Source organism: Lithobates pipiens, unplaced genomic scaffold (assembly GCF_037356315.1).
Source record: "Lithobates pipiens isolate NorthernLeopardFrog02 unplaced genomic scaffold, aLitPip1_a1.2 Scaffold_28, whole genome shotgun sequence".
NCBI lineage: Eukaryota > Metazoa > Chordata > Amphibia > Anura > Ranidae > Lithobates > Lithobates pipiens.
The window spans coordinates 181,145,948-181,165,325 of NW_027507789.1; the positions used below are offsets into that span (position 1 = coordinate 181,145,948).

Here is a 19,378-nt window from a genome sequence, read left to right on the forward strand (position 1 = left end):
AAAACGCATGCGTTTTTAAATTAAAATGATATACTAATGCATTTTACATAAAATATTTCTAATAAATAAAAAATTATATTTTAAATAGCAATAAAAAAAAAAAAAAATAAAAAAAAAAAAACAGCAATAAGAACAAGAGCATTATAATACTTTTGGCACAAGCAGTAAGAACAGGCAATACAGCGTAAAGCAGTAATGACCTTAACAGCACAAAGCATTTAGGTTTGCCATCCGGGACATCACAAATTTATTCTACTCAGATTTTAACCTCACTGATGTCATGGCCAGCAAAAAATACAATCCTCGAGCAAGGGGCTTTATTTCACGGTTTCTCTTACTGCAACACTAAAGTCTAGTACACACGATGAGATTATCAGACATGTCCATTATTTTAATTTTTTTCTGCATGCTACTCTCCATATCGAAAATTAAATAGGTTACTAAAGTACAGAAATTCTCGTACACAGAATAAAAATTTGGAAGTGATGTAATGTATTTGTACTGGATTTTCAAATAAAAAAAATTGTATGATCTGGTATTGTAGGGGAAAAGTTTTAAGGTTTGTCCCTGCAGAAAATTTTGGACGAAAGCTGTGTACCAACGATCAGATTATCGTATGATCGCTTTGAAAGCTGTGTTTTTTTTTTTTGTACGATAGTCTAATCGTGTGTACGGGGCTTACGTTTGGACAGAAAGATGCATAATGGGCCATCAGTCACAGAATATTGCCTTCACAGAACATTGTACCTTTGGATCAGACCAGAACACGGCTGCACATTTTTAGGTTGTCTTGGTATTCTCCCAACTTTTGTTTCTGGATCCCCTATACAGCAGCTAATCAGCTCTGGTGCCCTATACAGCAACTACAGGTACGCACCTAAGGGCACTTCCACACTGGTTCGCTTCAAAACTGCCAGTAAAACACCTATGTGTTAATAGAGCATTTTTTGCAGTGCTTTTGCGGTGCATTTTTTAAAGACGCGACTCAAAAACTGCACCAAAAACACTTAGTGGGGTGTTCTTGAGGCAGTTCCCATTCAATTCAATGGAGAGAAGGGTTTTTGGTGCGCTTTTTGTCATCTCCCCAAACATGCATCAAAGATCCTGCAAGGAGGATTTTTTTCACCGCAACAGAAAAAAAGCAAACCGCTGCAGTGTGAAGACATCGATTTTAAAGGGAAGCATTTTTCTTGAGCTTTTTAGGCATTTTTTTGGTTTGTTTTTTTAAACACAAAAGCGCTTGAAAAAATCCTCAGGTGTAAAAGGACCCTTAGTGCGCCATGGACATTCACATTCACAGGAGACCAGGAATTGAAGACAGTGCTGATAGGTGGAGGAAAGCCATGGCTTTGGGGTAGAAGAAAAGGGGGGGGGGGGGGGGGGGGTTGGGGGTTGGTTCTGGATTATTACTTCGTCGGACAGGAACTGTGCGTCAACAGAAAGGCACATATAGGCAGCTGAAGGCAGTTACTAGGGAACAGCTTTACTTTGATAGTGATAGCAAGTGGTGAACATGGCTCAGTTTCCTGGCTGCAAACAAAACACTAACTCTCAGAACTGGTACTAAAGCTGACAGACTGAGCAATTTTCTTTCCTGCAACCATGGAAAATTGAGAAAGAAAATCACTTGATTTCCCTAAAATCTGTGTTGACAGTCAGTGTCCCCTCCAGGAGAATACAGCGATTTCTGCTAGCAGCTGGGCTGCCACCCAAATGCTCCCCACACCCTGCACATGCCCCCGCGCATGTATCCCAGGATAGAAGGAGTGGGGTGAGGTAGTGTCCGCTCTCCCCCCCCCTTCTAGTTGACCTGGGAGGTGATGTGTGACATCACTTCCAGGTCCCCATTGACAGTTTCCCCGACCATCAAGGCCGGAAAAGAATGTAATGCAGTGCGATGTGCATTACATTCAGTGGGGCACAGAGGTATCATTAACCGCTTCCATACCGTCCACTGTACATATATTGCGGCAGGGTGGCCTGGCTGCGCAAAATCACGTACCTGTATGCGATTTTGTGCATGCGGTGTAGGGGCGCGTGTGTGTGTGTAGCGGGAGCCAATCAGCAGGGCCAGCGGCCGCGATCTGCCGATCATTCACAAGACACACAGAGCGGCAGTGTGCCTACATAAAGGCACACCACTGATCTGTCAGTGAGGGGAAAAAAAAAGATCCTCTGTTACAGCCAAGCTGAAACACGAGCTCTAGTTTCCTCCAGCCAGTGTAACATTCCCCAGGACACACTGAACCCTTTGATCGCCCCCCTAGTGTTAACCCCTTCCCTGCCAGTGTCATTTATACAGGGACCAGTGCATTTTTTTTTTAGCACTGATAACTGTATTGGTGTCAAGGTCCCAAAAAAGCATAATTTAGGGTCAGATTTTTTCGCCACAATGTCCCAGTCTCGCTAAAAATCACTGATTGCCGCCATTACTAGTAAAAATATTAAAAGGCCAAAAATCTAACCCATGGTTTGTAGACACGATAACTTTTGCACAAACCAATCAATAAAACGCTTATTGGGATTTTATTTTTTATTTTTTTTTAACAAAAAAAAAAAAAAAATTGACCTAAACTGATAAAGAAATTTGATTTTTCTATTTATTTTATTTTTTTTATAGTGAATGTTTTATAGCAGAAAGTAAGGAATACTGTTTTTTTTTTTATTCAAAATTGCTGCTTTTTTTGTTTATAGTGCAAAAAATAAAAAATACGTAGAGGTGATCAAATACAAAAGAAAGCCATTTGTGGGGAAAAAAAAAAAAAAACCGACATCAATTTTGTTTTGGCACAGCGTCGCACGACCGTGCAATTTTCAGTTAAAGCAACGCAGCAACGTATCGCAAAAAATGGCCTGGTTAGGTGGCTAGGTAAAACCTTCTGGGGCTGAAGTAGTAAAAAATAAATAAATAGAAACCCCCCCCCCCCCCCTTTTTTTTTATTGTAAAAAAATGCAAGTTACACCCAAGCACATAAAAGGCAGGGTCCTGCAGAAAGGTCCTTGTGGACTAGCCCAACGTTTGGACACACTTTTTAGAGCTATGGGTAGAGCGCCCCCTAGCACTGGGTTAAACCTGACATTTTATGAAGCAACGTTATACTTCACAAATAGTAGAAGGATCTTTTTTTTCTACCTTTTTGGCTATCCAGTTACTGCTTTGCAACTAGAAAGTGAACAAAAACACTGGGAGCCAAACAGGAGCCAGGACTGTACCTTAAATGGGTCAGTGTTAACCGAGAGATCACCTAAAAAAAAAAAAAAAAAAAAAAAGTAAAGAAATCAAAAATGAATATGGATAAAAAATAAATAAAAAAAAAGTCAGTTTAGTTACGCATCTCAGCAATTGTACTAAATCTTCCCAGGGACCTTCAAGTGCACCTAGTGTTTCTAAGACTATGTTCTACCCTACCTGATTTACAATATTTCCTTCCCACTTTCATACGCCCTCAGAACAAATTCTCTACTGTTAGGTTAGGCAGAGGACCACTGATGTCTTAAAGGGAATGAATAGTGGTTTGAAACCGACAGAAGGCAACCAGTGTTTCATCTGAACACTTCCCAACATTGCTGCCATGAAACAAGCTCAATTAGAAATATATTGCATACCATTTTTGTGTTTTATGGACTTTGATCTTCGTGGGGAATTTGGATTCTGAAAGAGGAAACAAATTATCATATAAGCACCATCAGTACCAAGAACAGCAAGACAACCTGACAGAACATTAAACAAATTGACTGTAAAAAGGGTGACTGAGATAAAGATAAAGTGACTGAGTGGCCAACAAGAAACCACCAAACCAAAACATTATGGTGCTGGCAAACTTTTCCAAACTCTGCCATGTGTTTGTATAAAGTAGATCGAACTGTCCAATAGAATCTTTAGCCAGCCCCTGGAGGATGGGCTTCAACCTCTTCCTTGCCCTTCGGCTGGCCATATATAGGAGATGATCAACACTCAATGTAGCTGACCATGCCCATGCTGACCCGTGTCAACAGCTAAAACCACCCACAAATGGGCACCTGAGCATGAGAACTGGACTAGGGAGCAATGGAAGAAACTTCTGGTCTGAGGAATTCAAGAACGGTTTGACGAACAGCGAAAAGTTTGAGACGATGACTTGGCCTCTAAATTCTCCAGATCTCAATCCAAATTGAGCATCTGTGGGATGTGCTAGAAACTTAAAAAGGATCAGCTACTGACTGCTTGGTACCTGGTGCTACAGCATACCTTCAGAGGTCTTAGTGGAGTCTATGCCTTGGTGGGTTATGGGCGGGTGGTTAAGTGTGTATGTATGTATGTATGCATGCATGCATGCACACACACACACACACACACACACACAGTCAGGCTGGGACCAGGGGTTGGGCACGAGGGGCGAATGACCTGCACGTGGTGGGGGATTTGGACTAGGAGGGTGGATTTGTGTTAGGAAGGGGGGATTTGTGCTAGGAGAGGAATTTAGGATTTATGCTCAGAGAGGGAAATTTGAGGCATAGCGAATGTGTGTTAGGGGGGTGGAGAGCATTTGAGCTGGGAGGGGAGATTTGTACTTGAAGAGGAGGCATTTTTGTTTTGGGAGAATTTGGGCTGGGAAAGGGAAAAAAAATAAAAATGGTGAGGTGATCAGTGTTTAACCACTACAATACAGGGCACTTTCGCCCCCTTCCTTCCCAGCCCAATTTTCAGCTTTCAGCGCTCTAGCGCTTTCAGTGACAATTGCGCGGTCATGCTACACTGTACCCAAATGAAATTGTTATCATTTTGTTCGCACAAATAGAGCTTTATTTTGGTGTTATTTATTCACGACTCCGTTTTTTTTTTTTTTTGCGATATAAGCGCAAAAATAGCGGAAATTTGGAAAAAAAACAATAATTTTCTTTTTTCTATTTGAAAAGAAATCCAATAAAATCTAATTTTGTCATAAATTTAAGCCAAAATGTATTCTGCTACATGTTTTTGGTAAAAAAAAATCCGTTAAGTGTATAATAATTGGTTTGTGTGATCACGGACATATGTACGCAAATGATCATGTACATATGTGTGCAGGTGATCATGTACATATGTGTGCAGGTGATCATGTACATATGTGTGCAGATAATCATTGGGACATGTGATTTTAGTGGGACATGTGATTTTAGTGGGACATATGTGGGGGACATGTTTTTATTATTAGGGACATGTGTTTTTATTATTTGGGGACATGTGTGTTTTGGGGACATGTGTGTTTTGGGGACATGTGTGTTTTGGGGACATGTATTTGTACTGTGTGGTGTGTTGTGTGTTTACACTACACTGATGATCAGTGAGTAAAAAGCTGTAAAAAGCAGCCCATACTCACTGATCATCAGCCGGCTGCAGCGTTCTGCTCTCCTCTCCTCAGCGGTGACTTCCGTGTGAGGAGAGGAGAGCCGATTGCCTAGCAACCGGCTGTTTGTTTACATCACATGACGGCCGTGATTGGACACGGCCGTCATGTGATCAGGAGGGCCAATCACAGAGCCCTCCTGCCGATCTGAGATGTGCCGTGTCCGGGTGACACGAGCACATCGGGATCGCGCCGCTGCGCGGGCGCGCGCGATCCCGCTACTCCTGAATGACGTTCCTGAACGTCCTATCAGGAGTAGACGGCTCCCACCCGGCCGTATATATGCATTGGCCGGGTGGGAAGTGGTTAAGATTAGTGTTCACATATTTTTTTTTTGGGGGGAGGGAATATTTGCAGACACATAAAACGCACATACATTTTCTTTTGGGGGGGGGGCATTTTTGCCCTGGGCGTCAGCTGACCCCGTCACGGCACTAAACACAGTATATATCTAATACGCACAGTAGAATCAGAGTAATAAAATGAAGTCTCACTGAATGAAGCCAGATGGACTGAATGAACATGTGGTGCTTTTGTTTCTGGTATAGAATTAGGTTTGGAGAGATTGGAAGGAGGCTAGCAAGAACAGGTGATATGACAAATAGGACCTCAGATCTATTTCTCTTTATGTGAGAATTTGCTAGACATGGATTAGAAAATGGTACCCAAGATGGAAAATGCCATCTAAGATCACCTAAACTAACCACAGGTTGAAGGACATAAAATTGCTCGATTTCTCCATCAACAGTCAGTGTTGGGGAATCCTTCCTGCCGTGCTATTGTATTCTGACGGCTGGTAAAACTCTCGCTGTCAGAATTCAGCTGCTTCCTGTTGAATCAGCCAAACTGCGATTTGCCTACAGCCAGCCTAACAAAGAATGATAAGCCAGTCCTGGAGAAAAAACATCAGCTGCAGGTAGTCTACAGGTAATATTGGTGACTAGTTCTTTTCCCTCTACTTGTGCTTTTTTTTGGCATTGCTTCCACAGTACAACTTATTTAAGAGCTTAATGCAGCAAGTCTATAAAAGTCTATTCTTCAGTTTTAAGAGTCATCAGTGACTAGCCTGAAAAGATTAAACTCCCCCCCCAGCGTTATCCAAGAATACATCCAGGCTAAATGGAAGACGTAAACCTACCATTACTATCAGGTCCTACAGGGGGGCATCCATACACAATCTGGTCTTTATAAACCCTTACCCATTATATTCCAAAAAATGTAAATTGAAAGGTCTTACCTTTTCTGATTTCCTCTTCTTTGCTGGAAATGGGGGAAGTTGCACAGCAGATACAGAGAGATAATGAGAGAAAGAACATAGATATATATAGCAGTGGTGACAGGACAAGGCAGGGAAAACAGGAGAGTAGGAGGTGAGATGGGTGTACAGAAAAAGGTCACAGGGAATCAGCAAGACAAGATGTATATGAGAAGATGACAAAGTCAATAAAAATCCCAATTTTGCCAGAACAAAGAGCAAACATCGGTTGGAAAAAAATTAAAGAATGAACATGTAAAAGGCACACCAGGGAAGGAAAAGGGAAGGAACAAAAAACAAAAATAAAAAGTTCAGACCAGGTTTATGAATCAATCACAGAAAAATTGTATGTAAATAAAATACTGCACGGGTTAGTTACCTCCAGACTGACTAAACGCACCTTTCTTCTCCGAGCCGTACGACCAATCGTTATCGTTTACGTCATCGTTATCTTCTTGGTCGCTTTCTGATTTGTTCATATTGTTGCTGCTCGCAATCCTGAAAGACAAATTATCAGTCTTACTAATTAGTTGTCACTTTTCCTTAAAATGAAAAAACTTTGGCCAAAGAACTAAAATTATATATTTTATCATAGGACCCTCCCCACCACACACACACACACACAGAGAAGTGATTGCTAACCAGTAGCTCAAGGGTCCCCCCAAAACACCCACCTTATACAGAGGAAGGAAGGAAGGAAGGAAGGAAGGAAGGAAGGAAGGAAGGAAGGAAGGAAGGAAGGAAGGAAGGAAGGAAGGAAGGAAGGAAGGAAGGAAGGAAGGAAGGAAGGAAGGAAGGAAGGAAGGAAGGAAGGAAGGAAGGATTTCATAAAATGCAAAGTATTCAAGAAATGGCAGCTCAGCCCAGATACTAGAAGCAAGCCGAGATCAATGGAGTAATGGCGATCACTCACCGCGATTTCCAGCTTCCAGGGGGTAAGGACCAGGTATGGTATATACATAGTTATAATGGTCCAAGCAGTCCAAATGTAACTATGTAAATATACCATACCTGGAATTCATCTTTAAACACTTGACCTCCGGAAAACGTACCCCTCTTTACGACACTACGTTACTTTAACTGACAATTGTGCGGTCATGCAACTCTGTACCCAAATTAAATGTATCTAATTTTTTTTGCACAAATAGAGCTTTCTTTTACTGATATTTGATCACCTCGGCAGTTTTTTTTTTTCTTTATAGTACAAAACATAAAGAAGACCGACAATTTTGAAAAACAAAATAGATAAAAAAAAAAAAAGGAAGTAAAAAAGTAGGCTGATCTGCTGCTACATATTTTTGGTTAAAAAATAAAGAAAATCCTAATAAGCCTATAGCGATTGGTTTGAGCAAAAGTTATAGCGTCTACAAACTATGGGATATATACTGAATTTTTTATGCATTTATTTTTAAACAAGTAGTGGTGGCGATCAGCATCTTATAGCAGGACTGCGATATTGCGGCAGACAGTCCAACGCTGACACTTTGGGGGAACCAGTGCTAAAAATATACACAGTCACTGTACTAATGACACTGGCTGGGAAGAGGTTAAACATCTAGGGCAATCAAAGGGTTAAACATGTGCTTAACCAGCATTTGTGTTTACTATGCGTGCTGCCTTCACTAAGGGAAGTGATGGATTTTATTCCCTTTGCAGGGACACAATATCCATTACTTTCCCCCTGTCAGAACAGGGCTCTGCCTTGTTAACATAGGCAGAGCTCTGTTCTGTGCCTCTCCCCGTCAATCAGCGGGTACCGTGTCAAATCACAGCACAGCCACAGCGCTCCCCTACCCAGAAATCCCAGAGTGCGTACTAGGTATGATCTGGTGCAGACGAGCCGCCCTGCCACGGGTTATGCAGTTAATCTCAGTTTGGAGAGAAATTAATGCCTTACGTACGTAGCACAGAACTCAGGACTGGAGGCATTGTTTGTACAATAAAGTGAAAATGAAAGGTTCACAAATTGATCAAAAATTTGTTCATAACTGGAAGGGGGGGGGGGGGAATGACTTTCCCTTGAAGTGAGCATGCGGTCTGGAAGATCCAAGATAACAGAGGGCATATAGTTTGAAGTTTAGAAAATGCTAGCTAAAACTGAACTTACGTACCTGCGATTTGCGATGCGGCTGCTGTTTCGGCCCATGCCCAGACATTTCTCAAGGTGTGGGGCAAAGCGGGAGGCTGCTATACTGCGATTGCAATTTGGACATACACACTCTTTGCTCTTCCACTGGTTATAAACCTGACCAAAGATGTCCACACCTGGCTGGTCTATGATTTCTGAAGTGTGGGGGGGAAAAAAAAACAAAGAAGAAAAGAACATGTAAAGCGTTAAATAATCAAAATAAAAATGGTTAGAGAACCACAACATTAAACAGACCATTGATGTCACCAGTAATCTTCCTATACCAGTGATGGGGAACCTTGGCACCCCAGATGTTTTGGAACTACATTTCCCATGATGCTCATGCACTCTGCAGTGTAGTTGAGCATCATGGGCAATGTAGTTCCAAAACGTCTGGGGTGCCAAGGTTCGCCATCACTGCCCTATACCATCATATGTACCTTTTACATCTTTTATGCATGTTATTTACCTGCAACAGCTCCCCCAACCCTGTGTTTACAGTCAATTGGACTTTGTATAGTATTACCCTTCGCTCTTCCCCAAGCAGGTACATGAAAGGCTAAGAAGGGAGGTCAGGGGCAGAGTAGCTGGGCCAGCACAGACACTCCTAGAAGAGGAGCGGGCTTTGACATACAAGGGAGGGAGCTGTGAAATTTTCCAAAATGTCTTGGTATGCTGACACCTTAAGAGTTCCCTTCACTGGAACTAAGGGGCCAAGCCCAACTCCTGAAAAAATTACCCCAAACCATAATCCCCCTCCACCAAATTTGGAGGGGTGGCCCAATACTTTTGGCAATATAGTATAGCAAGTTTGGGGTGGATGAACTTAACTGGCCTGCACAGAGTCCTGACCTCAACCCAGATAGAACACCTTTGGGACGAGTTAGAGCGCAGACTGTGAGCCAGGCCTTCTCGTCCACATTAGTGCCTTACCTCACAAAATGTGCTTCTGGAAGAATGGTCAAACATTCCCATTGACACTCCTAAACCTTGTGGACAGCCTTCGCAGAAGAGTTGAAGCTGTTATAGCTGCAAAGGGTGGGCCAACCCAATATTGAACCCTACAGACCAAGGCTGGGATGCCATTAAAGTTTGTGTGTGTAAAGGCAGGTGTCCCAATACAGTGTATATTGACTGGGGCATCAAGGCTGGCCATAAATCTACTCAACTGTCAGACTAATCAGCAAACAGCCTCATCCAAAGAAATACACATTTATATATATATATATATATATATATATATATATATATATATATATATATATATATATATATATATATATATATATATATATATATATATATCTCCAGTGTTCCATCTGTCTAGACCAGTGGTTCTCAACAGGCCATGTTTTCAGGTTTTCCTTAATCTTGCAAAGGTGCTTTTGGATCAGAGTCAATGGCTTGGTATTTTGGACAGCTATTTTATCCAAGAGAAATTCCCAAAAACATGTACTATTGGGGGTACTTGAGAACCTAGGTTGAGAGCCACTGGTCTAGATGACCAAATCACTTGGATTGTATCAGAAGAACTGGACCGTGTGGATTCTACATGGGGATGACAGATACCTTTGGCATTTGGGCAAAAATAACCAAGAGTGGGCCAAGGAAAGAGTGCCATGATGCCAGTAGTGGGCAATTCTAAAGCCCCATACACACTATCAGATTTTCTGCTGATTTTCGTCTTCAGATTTACCAAAACCATGTAGTACAAGGGCCTGCCTGATTACATACAAATTCAGAGAAACTCCTAAGGTTTGACCTCATATTATATGGTTTTGGTAAATCAGAAGGGAAAAAAAAAAAAAAAAAAAAAAAAAATCTGCAGAAAATCTGATAGTGTGGATGGGGCTTTAAAGAGGAAGTAAACCCTAATGGGTTTACTTCCTCTGTCTCCCTGCAAAAGGTAAAGCATAATGGGCTACTATGCACTGCACAGTAGCCCATTATGTATCTCTTACCTGACACAGGAGCCAGCGATGTCACCGCTGTCCCCTGTAGTCCGGAGTGTCCATCTTTTTCGGGGTATCGCTGCTCTGGCCACTCACAGTGCCGGAGCAGTGATGACGTCACTCCCGCGCATGCGCACGGGAGCCACCACTAACGGAAGTTGCTGCTGGAAAACCTCCCGACAGCTGCTGTGATCACAGGTCTCAAATGGGAGCAGGTGGTTATACAATACCCACCATCATGTGTAACCAACCATCTGCAGGCCCTGGTCCGATCGATGCCTGGATGGTACAGAATGCACATGCAGGGCCACCAGCTCAGCATAACTTTCTAGAACTGTCCAGGGGGGAAAACTTTTCCCTGCCCCCATCATCGCCCTCTCCTGGGCTACTAGCCCCTGATTCTCCCATTGCTATACTAGAAACATACAAGATATTGTGATTAGTTGGTAGGGGTATCAATAACAGTTCTGCCTGCATACACATTCTATGATGAGGTCATTAGTTATGCAACTGATCATGGTACGATCCCAATACCACAGGAAAATATCAAATGACTCAAAACAGTAGCTCTCCCATTACCTCTACCCCCGTGAAGGAATGCAACACAAATATAACACACACACAAAGCGTTCAGTCCCTTAGGCCTCATTGACGGAGGAATACTATAACGAACGCCCGTGCAAGGGCCACATTTGCTCGCAGAGGTCCCATGCATCCCCTTGCAGGCGGTCCTATTCATTTCAGTTTGGACACAGCAGTTGCACAGACATGGCGGCTGCTCCCAATTTGACAGTCATGTGGGTGTAGTACCCAGTTAGGACAGTACACCTGCACAGCTGTCAAACTGGGAGCAGCGGCTGTGTCCATCCAGCTACTGTGTGCCATATGAAATTAATGGGACTGCTTGCATGGAGATGCATGAACACCGGTGCATCAGTGTGTTGGCAAACACAGCCCTTGCACGGGCATAAGCCATTGTATGCCAGGCCTTAATCCCATGCGTTTCCTCATCATACAAAAATCCTATTAACTCTCAACAGTATTCTACCTGTCCAAAGACATGCAGGTAGGTTAATTGGTTTTCCGTTCAAAATTGGCCCTAGTATATGTATGGGGACCTTGGATTGTGGGCTCCTTGAGGGTAGGGACTGATGCAAGTGTGCAAATGTACAGGGATAGGGACAATTGTAGACACTCACTCAGGTTGAACTAGATGGACTGGTGTCTTTATTCAACCTTACTAACTAACTATGAAACTAACTATACTGGTAACTCTTTTTCATACAATTAGCAGAAAAACTACACCCATGCTTAGTGACTTACCAAAGTCTTTCATGCTCTCAGGATCCGTCTCATCCAGCAGGAAATAACCACATTTAACAGCTCGGTGAATCTCAAAACTCAACCCCAAACATGTATCCTCCACCAGATCAGTGTAAATATCATGAGCAAGGGCCTATGAGAAGAAAAAGGATCAGGAATTTATTGGAAGAAGCAACAAAACTGAAGTAGGTTTCATACACATCATAGAAAAGAAAGTCTAAAAAGCCATGAAAACTGAAAAAAAAAAAAAAAAAAAAAATTAAGACAGAAGCCGATATTACCGGTACAGGTTTTTTTCCCCCTAAATAATTAGGCTCGGTTTACACTGATGAGATACGGGAAATGTACAGGAATTGCTGCGTTTCCTGCATCGCACCGCATAGCAATTGCACTGTGGTCACGCAATCTGCTAGGGGTGTCAATAAAAAGTTAAATATGTATATCTAAAAACTTCTGCGCTCTATGGAAAGAATGGAAAATAACTAATAGAAAAAAGCAGCAATCACTAAATGAGTTGTCTCTCACTACTGGAAAATAAAATTAAAAGTTGCGATGCGCTAATTTCAAACCATAAAATAATCGTAGTAGACCACAAATATGCAATTAAAAATACAAAGTGCAACTGTGCATAAGTTAATCAAATAATGCTTCTGTGCATACATAAAAGTGATAGCTAGTGCCTAAACCGTAAAGTGACTTTATGTGCAACCAAACGCAAATTTGTCATAAAAATACATACGTATGTACAGTGTGTGAACTTATTTGCAAAATGTATATAATAAAACAAAAACAAGTTAAGAGTGTACGTTTAAGTGATAACTGGTGCAAGGACCATAAAGTGACTAAATGTGCAAAAAACGCAAATTTATCATATGAAATTTAAAAAACATATAAAGAGTGGATATACTTAAAAAAAATATGTAAAATACAGGTAACAAACAAATATAAACTGTTCAATACAAGTGACCAGCGTGATTGGAGATAAAATGTCCCATACACAGGCAGATCATGCAATTCGGTAAATGCACTAAGTGAAATGTGCAACGTGCTGGGCAATCAATCCATCCGTGATGATCCGTGCAATAAAGTGCAAATAATATGCAATTACCTCACTGCTGTGAGTAAACAGCAATATAAATGATGATCACCAGGATGATTGCTGGAAACGGCAGAGTAACACAATCTTTGGGAGACTTCTCTAACTTCCTCGTAAATGGCAAGTAAACTCAAAGGAATAGATTAAAGGAGACCGCCATAGTGTAGTATTTCAAACATCTAAGTTTTATTAAACAAGTTTAAAAACTACTCACAAACGAAGCTGGTATAAACACATCAGACAAACAGCATTAGAGCAAAACAGGATATGGACGTCACTTCCGGGTTCCTACACGTTACGTCTTGGAGACTTCAACTGGGATAGTTACACAGGGTACAGGAAGTGACTTATAGGTGTACTGGGCGGGACTACGCCGCCCATTTCATTGATATGCTAATGCATCGCTGTGTAGCCATAGTAATGCTAGTGGGGGGCGGGCCGAGTGAATTTGGATGTTCTGGATGGCCTCTCATCTGAATAAAGCATTAGACAGCGCAGCGGGGAAAGTAAATACAGGGGCGCAAACGGAAGAGCGGGGGGAGGTTTGATCAGACATTATGCTAAGTGTGGCGAACTAATTGAGTTATAACTGCGGACTGTGCTATATCATGGACCGTGTTATATGCTATTAAACTGCTGTGAAATGATAGAGCACGTCCGGCGGCCATTTTGTTGGAGCTCAAATTTAGATATGTAAGTGGCCATGTTTTTGGTGGTTTAATGGCATATGGAGCATTAAATTAAATAGTCATAAAACTAAAATTAAAACTAAGGTACGAAACCACACCAGACGCGGAAACCTCAATAGATATCAGTCTATCTTATTGGGCCAGCAGAGAGAGGTAGAGAATGGCTAAGGGAAACATATCTTATATCGATAGATATAAAAGGCTATACATACACAGCTGTATTTGGGAAACAGGAAAGGTAATTAAAATCAATTTAAAATTATTGTTCAATTTTAAAATAATGTTCAAAATTTAAAATAAAGTCCAAGGGGAGGTTACTGAGCAGGTTATAAACACACATAATGTGGAGGCACGGAGGTGACGTCTACATTAGACATGTGATACAAACATAGCAAGCTAAAAAATATATAAAATACATAAAATCGCATAAAATTGTTTAGCCTAAAATTATAGGAACATAAGTTTAAGAACGCATAGTATTAAGATGACGGTATGTAGATAAATCATTTTAAAAGATATAAGAAAATTAAAATATTGAGAAAAGATAAAAGGACCATAACACGAAATCGCACATAAAAAGTTATATCAAAAAGGGGGTTAAAAATCGCTAATAAAACAGTTCAAATCGAACTCTATATTTAATCCCCTGGGGGCACGTGCTCTATCATTTCACAGCAGTTTAATAGCATATAACACGGTCCATGATATAGCACAGTCCGCAGTTATAACTCAATTAGTTCGCCACACTTAGCATAATGTCTGATCAAACCTCCCCCCGCTCTTCCGTTTGCGCCCCTGTATTTACTTTCCCCGCTGCGCTGTCTAATGCTTTATTCAGATGAGAGGCCATCCAGAACATCCAAATTCACTCGGCCCGCCCCCCACTAGCATTACTATGGCTACACAGCGATGCATTAGCATATCAATGAAATGGGCGGCGTAGTCCCGCCCAGTACACCTATAAGTCACTTCCTGTACCCTGTGTAACTATCCCAGTTGAAGTCTCCAAGACGTAACGCGTAGGAACCCGGAAGTGACGTCCATATCCGGTTTTGCTCTAATGCTGTTTGTCTGATGTGTTTATACCAGCTTCGTTTGTGAGTAGTTTTTAAACTTGTTTAATAAAACTTAGATGTTTGAAATACTACACTATGGCGGTCTCCTTTAATCTATTCCTTTGAGTTTACTTGCCATTTACGAGGAAGTTAGAGAAGTCTCCCAAAGATTGTGTTACTCTGCCGTTTCCAGCAATCATCCTGGTGATCATCATTTATATTGCTGTTTACTCACAGCAGTGAGGTAATTGCATATTATTTGCACTTTATTGCACGGATCATCACGGATGGATTGATTGCCCAGCACGTTGCACATTTCACTTAGTGCATTTACCGAATTGCATGATCTGCCTGTGTATGGGACATTTTATCTCCAATCACGCTGGTCACTTGTATTGAACAGTTTATATTTGTTTGTTACCTGTATTTTACATATTTTTTTAAGTATATCCACTCTTTATATGTTTTTTAAATTTCATATGATAAATTTGCGTTTTTTGCACATTTAGTCACTTTATGGTCCTTGCACCAGTTATCACTTAAACGTACACTCTTAACTTGTTTTTGTTTTATTATATACATTTTGCAAATAAGTTCACACACTGTACATACGTATGTATTTTTATGACAAATTTGCGTTTGGTTGCACATAAAGTCACTTTACGGTTTAGGCACTAGCTATCACTTTTATGTATGCACAGAAGCATTATTTGATTAACTTATGCACAGTTGCACTTTGTATTTTTAATTGCATATTTGTGGTCTACTACGATTATTTTATGGTTTGAAATTAGCGCATCGCAACTTTTAATTTTAATAAAAAGTTAAATGACACCTCAAAAGCAGGTCGCAGAATACAGGGCATTTGGTAGAATTGGATCACATGGGTTTGAACGCCTGTTGCTTTTCGCGTGGCTGCGTTTTGAATATAAAAATGGACTCAAACAGCACAGAATCACATGCGATTAGCACAGGAACCCAGCCTTAATACAGAATGACAGACAAAGCGTTAAGTACACACAGATGAAATACACATAAAGGAGCTTTGCCTGCCAAATTATATTGTATTGTATTTTTGTCCATCCAGTCCTGAGATTTACACAGTTTACCACAGAACACAGCCCTGTTTGGCAGGCGAAGAGTTTTTTCTGCGTTAGTTCAGTAATAATAGCAGTAATAATAACAGCTTACCTGTAAAATCCTTTTCTTGGAGTACATCATGGGACACAGAGCCTTAAGTAATTACTTAATGGGTTATAGGCCACCTTCAGGTAGGTGATGGACACTGGTTATACCCAATCCAGGAAGTTCGCTCCCTATATAACCCCTTCTCCTTCCAGGAGCACATCCGTTTTTGTAGCAAAGCAATATACTTAAATCTCAAAAAAGAGGGGAGGGTCCTCTGTGTCCCATGATGTACTCCAAGAAAAGGATTTTACAGGTGAGCTGTTATAAAAATTCTATTTTCTTTATCGTACATCATGGGACACAGAGTTTTAAGTAATTACTTAGTGGGACATCCCATAGCAATGCTACTTGGGGGGGGGGGGGGGGGTGGGGGGGAAGACAACCCAGAGGGTACCCCCAGACTTCAGGACCTATACTGCTGCCTGCAGCACACTGTGCCCGAAGGCAATATGCTCATTCCTCCTTACATCCAGCTGATACAATTTTGTGAATGTATGCACTGAAGACCAAGTTGCGGCCTTACAGATCTGAGCCATGGAGGCCCGATGACGCACTGTCCAAGAAGCACTAACCACCCTCCTGGTAGAGTGAGCCTTAACTTGAAAAAGAGGGAATCTTACCCCTTAAATCATAGTTTGAATTATTACTTGCTGAATCCACTTAGTGACAGTGTATTTCGATGCTGCCTGTCATTTCTCAGGACCCTCTGGCAGAATAAATAAGACATCAGTCTTACCAATCTGAGCAGTTGCCTTTAAATAGATTTTCACTGCTTTCACCACATCAAGACAGTGTAATGACTCTTCTTCCCTGGAACATGGTTTTGGGAAAAAAAAAAACAACGGCAGTTCAATATCTTGGTTCAGGTAAAAAGACCACTTTTGGTAATAAAAAATAAATAAAAATCTGGGACGAGGGTGCAACACCACTCTGTCCTCATGAAAAATCTAAAATATGGCTCTTTACAAGAAAGAACAGCCAATTCCGAAACCCTCCTTGCTGAGCATATAGCAACCAAAAAACACCAACTTCCTTGTCAGAAAGACTAAGGGAATATGTTGCATTGGTTCAAATGGCTTTTTTTGTAACACAGACAAAACTAAAGTTCAAGTCCCAAGGGTGTGTATGGGGAAGTGTTGTAATGAGATAAAATTTGAATGGTAAATGTTGAATGTATGTTTTAAAATATAAAATTAAGAGAAATTTGAAACAAGTTCCAAGGGTTCAAGGGAGGTTTGACAGGTATATTAAGCTGCGTTACCCCTTGCATAAAACCCCGGACTAAAGAATGTGTAGCAAGTAGTCTTTGAAAGAAGACTGATAAAGCCGAGACTTGGCCTTTAAATAGTACTCAAAGCCAATTTTATTTCTACCCCTAATTGTAGAAAGGCAAGTATTCTGCCTATGATACCTCCAAGGGTGAAAACCCTTGGATTCACACCAGGAAACATAAGCCCTCCAGACTCTAGAATATATAGTCCTGGAAGCTGGCTTCCTTGCATTAATGAGGGTAGAGATAACTGACCCGGAAAGTCCACGTTTCTTCAGAATGTGGGTTTCAATAGCCAAGCCGTTTAAATTTAGAGACCGCGAGGAAGGATGGAAGATCGGTCCCTGTGAGAGCAGATCTGGGCGCAGTGGGAGGGACCATGGGCCCTCCACTGCCATCTTTACGATTTCTGCATACCTTGACCTTCTGGGCCATGTTGGTTCCACCAGAATTACCGGTTTTCTTTCCAGCTTGATCCTGCAAAGAAGTCGAGGCAGCAACTAAATAGGGGGAACTGATCCCATGGGGTCACCAACGCATCTGTTCCACATGCAAGTGGATCCCTTGTTCTGGCCACAAAGTTGACTAACTTCATGTTCAACCTGGACACTAGAAGATCTATGTCCAGAGTACCCCATCTTTGGCAAACAGCTTAAAATATGTTGGTGTAAAGAGACCATTCCCCTGGGAATAACTTCTGGCGACTCATGTAGTCCACCTGCCAATTCTCTACTCCCGGAATGAAAACTGCAGATAGAACATTCCTTTCTGCCCAAGTTAGAATATGGTTCACCTCTCTCTGTGCTGAGAGACTTTTGGTGCCCCCTTGGTTATGGATATAGGCCACAGCTCTGGCATTGTTGGATTGAATCTTGAGAGCCAGACACACTGCCTGAATCTCTAGGATATTGATGGGCAAGGTTCTTTCAGTTCTTGATCACTGTTCCTGGACAGCTGTCCCCAGTACAGTACTGCTCCCCAGCCTGAAAGGCTGGCACATCTTTCGTTACCACTTTCCAGATGACTGGTCTGAAGGATTTTCCTGTCAACAGATTCTGGTTTAGCAACCACCAACTGAGGCTTTGGGACACTCTTAGGGACAGCCGCATTGGCAAGTCTAAAGCTTGAATTGTTTTGTTCCAAGCAGACAGGATACTGTTTTGCAACAGTCTTAAATGAAACTGGGTATAGGTAACTGCTTCGAATGAAGCCACCATGGTTCCTAGCAACCTCATGCAAAGGCGAATGCAGGGATCACCTTTTGACCTGACCATCCGCACCAGCTCTCTTATGGAGTTGATTTTTTGCCTGAGGCGAGAACATCTTTTCCTGGGCTGTGTCTATGATCAGACCCAGGTACTCCAGTCATTTTAGCAGTATTAAGGAAGATTTTTCTAGGTTGAGAATCCAACCCAAACTTTCCAAATAATTGATTGTGGTGCGTACATTTTGCTCCAAACGAGCCACCAACTGATCCATTAGTAATAGATCTTCTAGGTATACTATGACCGTTATGCCCTGTGCCCTTAAGCTGGCTAGAGGTGGGGCACAGGCCATAGAGGTTTGTGAACACCCGGAGGTGCTGTGGCTAACCCGAAGGGCAGGGCTACAAACTGAAAATGCTGCTGTTCTAACTCGAACCGCAGAAACTTTTGGTGAGCGGGAAATATAGGGACATGTAGGTATACATCCCTGATGTCGATTGCCAGAAGTTCTCCTCCTAGAACAGTGATGGCGAACCTTGGCACCCCAGATGTTTTGGAACTACATTTCCCATCATGCTCAAGCACTCTGCAGTGTAGTTGAGCATCATGGGAAATGTAGTTCCAAAACATCTGGGGTGCCAAGGTTCGCCATCACTGTCCTAGAAGGATAGAAAACTACTAACCTGATCGTCTCCATGCGCAAAGGACCAGATCTTCAGGAAATGATTTAGATTTTTTAGATCCAGAATGGGTCCGACATCTCCATTTGGTTTTGGTACCATAAAAGGATTTGAATAAAACCCCAGACCTTGCTCTTTTGTGGGGATCTGTATGATCACCCCTTGAGATAT

The 19,378-nt window shown here is 41.7% G+C and overlaps 1 protein-coding gene across 2 annotated transcripts in view; it reads right to left on the reverse strand.

Moving 5' to 3' along the window:
- ATXN7L3 (ataxin 7 like 3) overlaps positions 1 to 19,378 on the reverse strand; it is a 68,452-nt gene that overhangs the window by 17,063 nt on the left and 32,011 nt on the right. Inside the window, exons 3-8 of one of the 2 annotated variants that reach the window (XM_077460044.1) lie at positions 12,025 to 12,157; positions 8,733 to 8,904; positions 7,022 to 7,119; positions 6,604 to 6,626; positions 3,607 to 3,652; positions 3,214 to 3,245 (exon numbers count right to left, since the gene is read on the reverse strand). In XM_077460044.1, the coding sequence (XP_077316170.1) occupies positions 3,214 to 3,245; positions 3,607 to 3,652; positions 6,604 to 6,626; positions 7,022 to 7,119; positions 8,733 to 8,904; positions 12,025 to 12,157 (504 nt within the window). Of the gene's footprint in view, positions 1 to 3,213; positions 3,246 to 3,606; positions 3,653 to 6,603; positions 6,627 to 7,000; positions 7,120 to 8,732; positions 8,905 to 12,024; positions 12,158 to 19,378 lie in introns of both variants that reach the window. The other variant, XM_077460043.1, reaches the window with a different exon arrangement.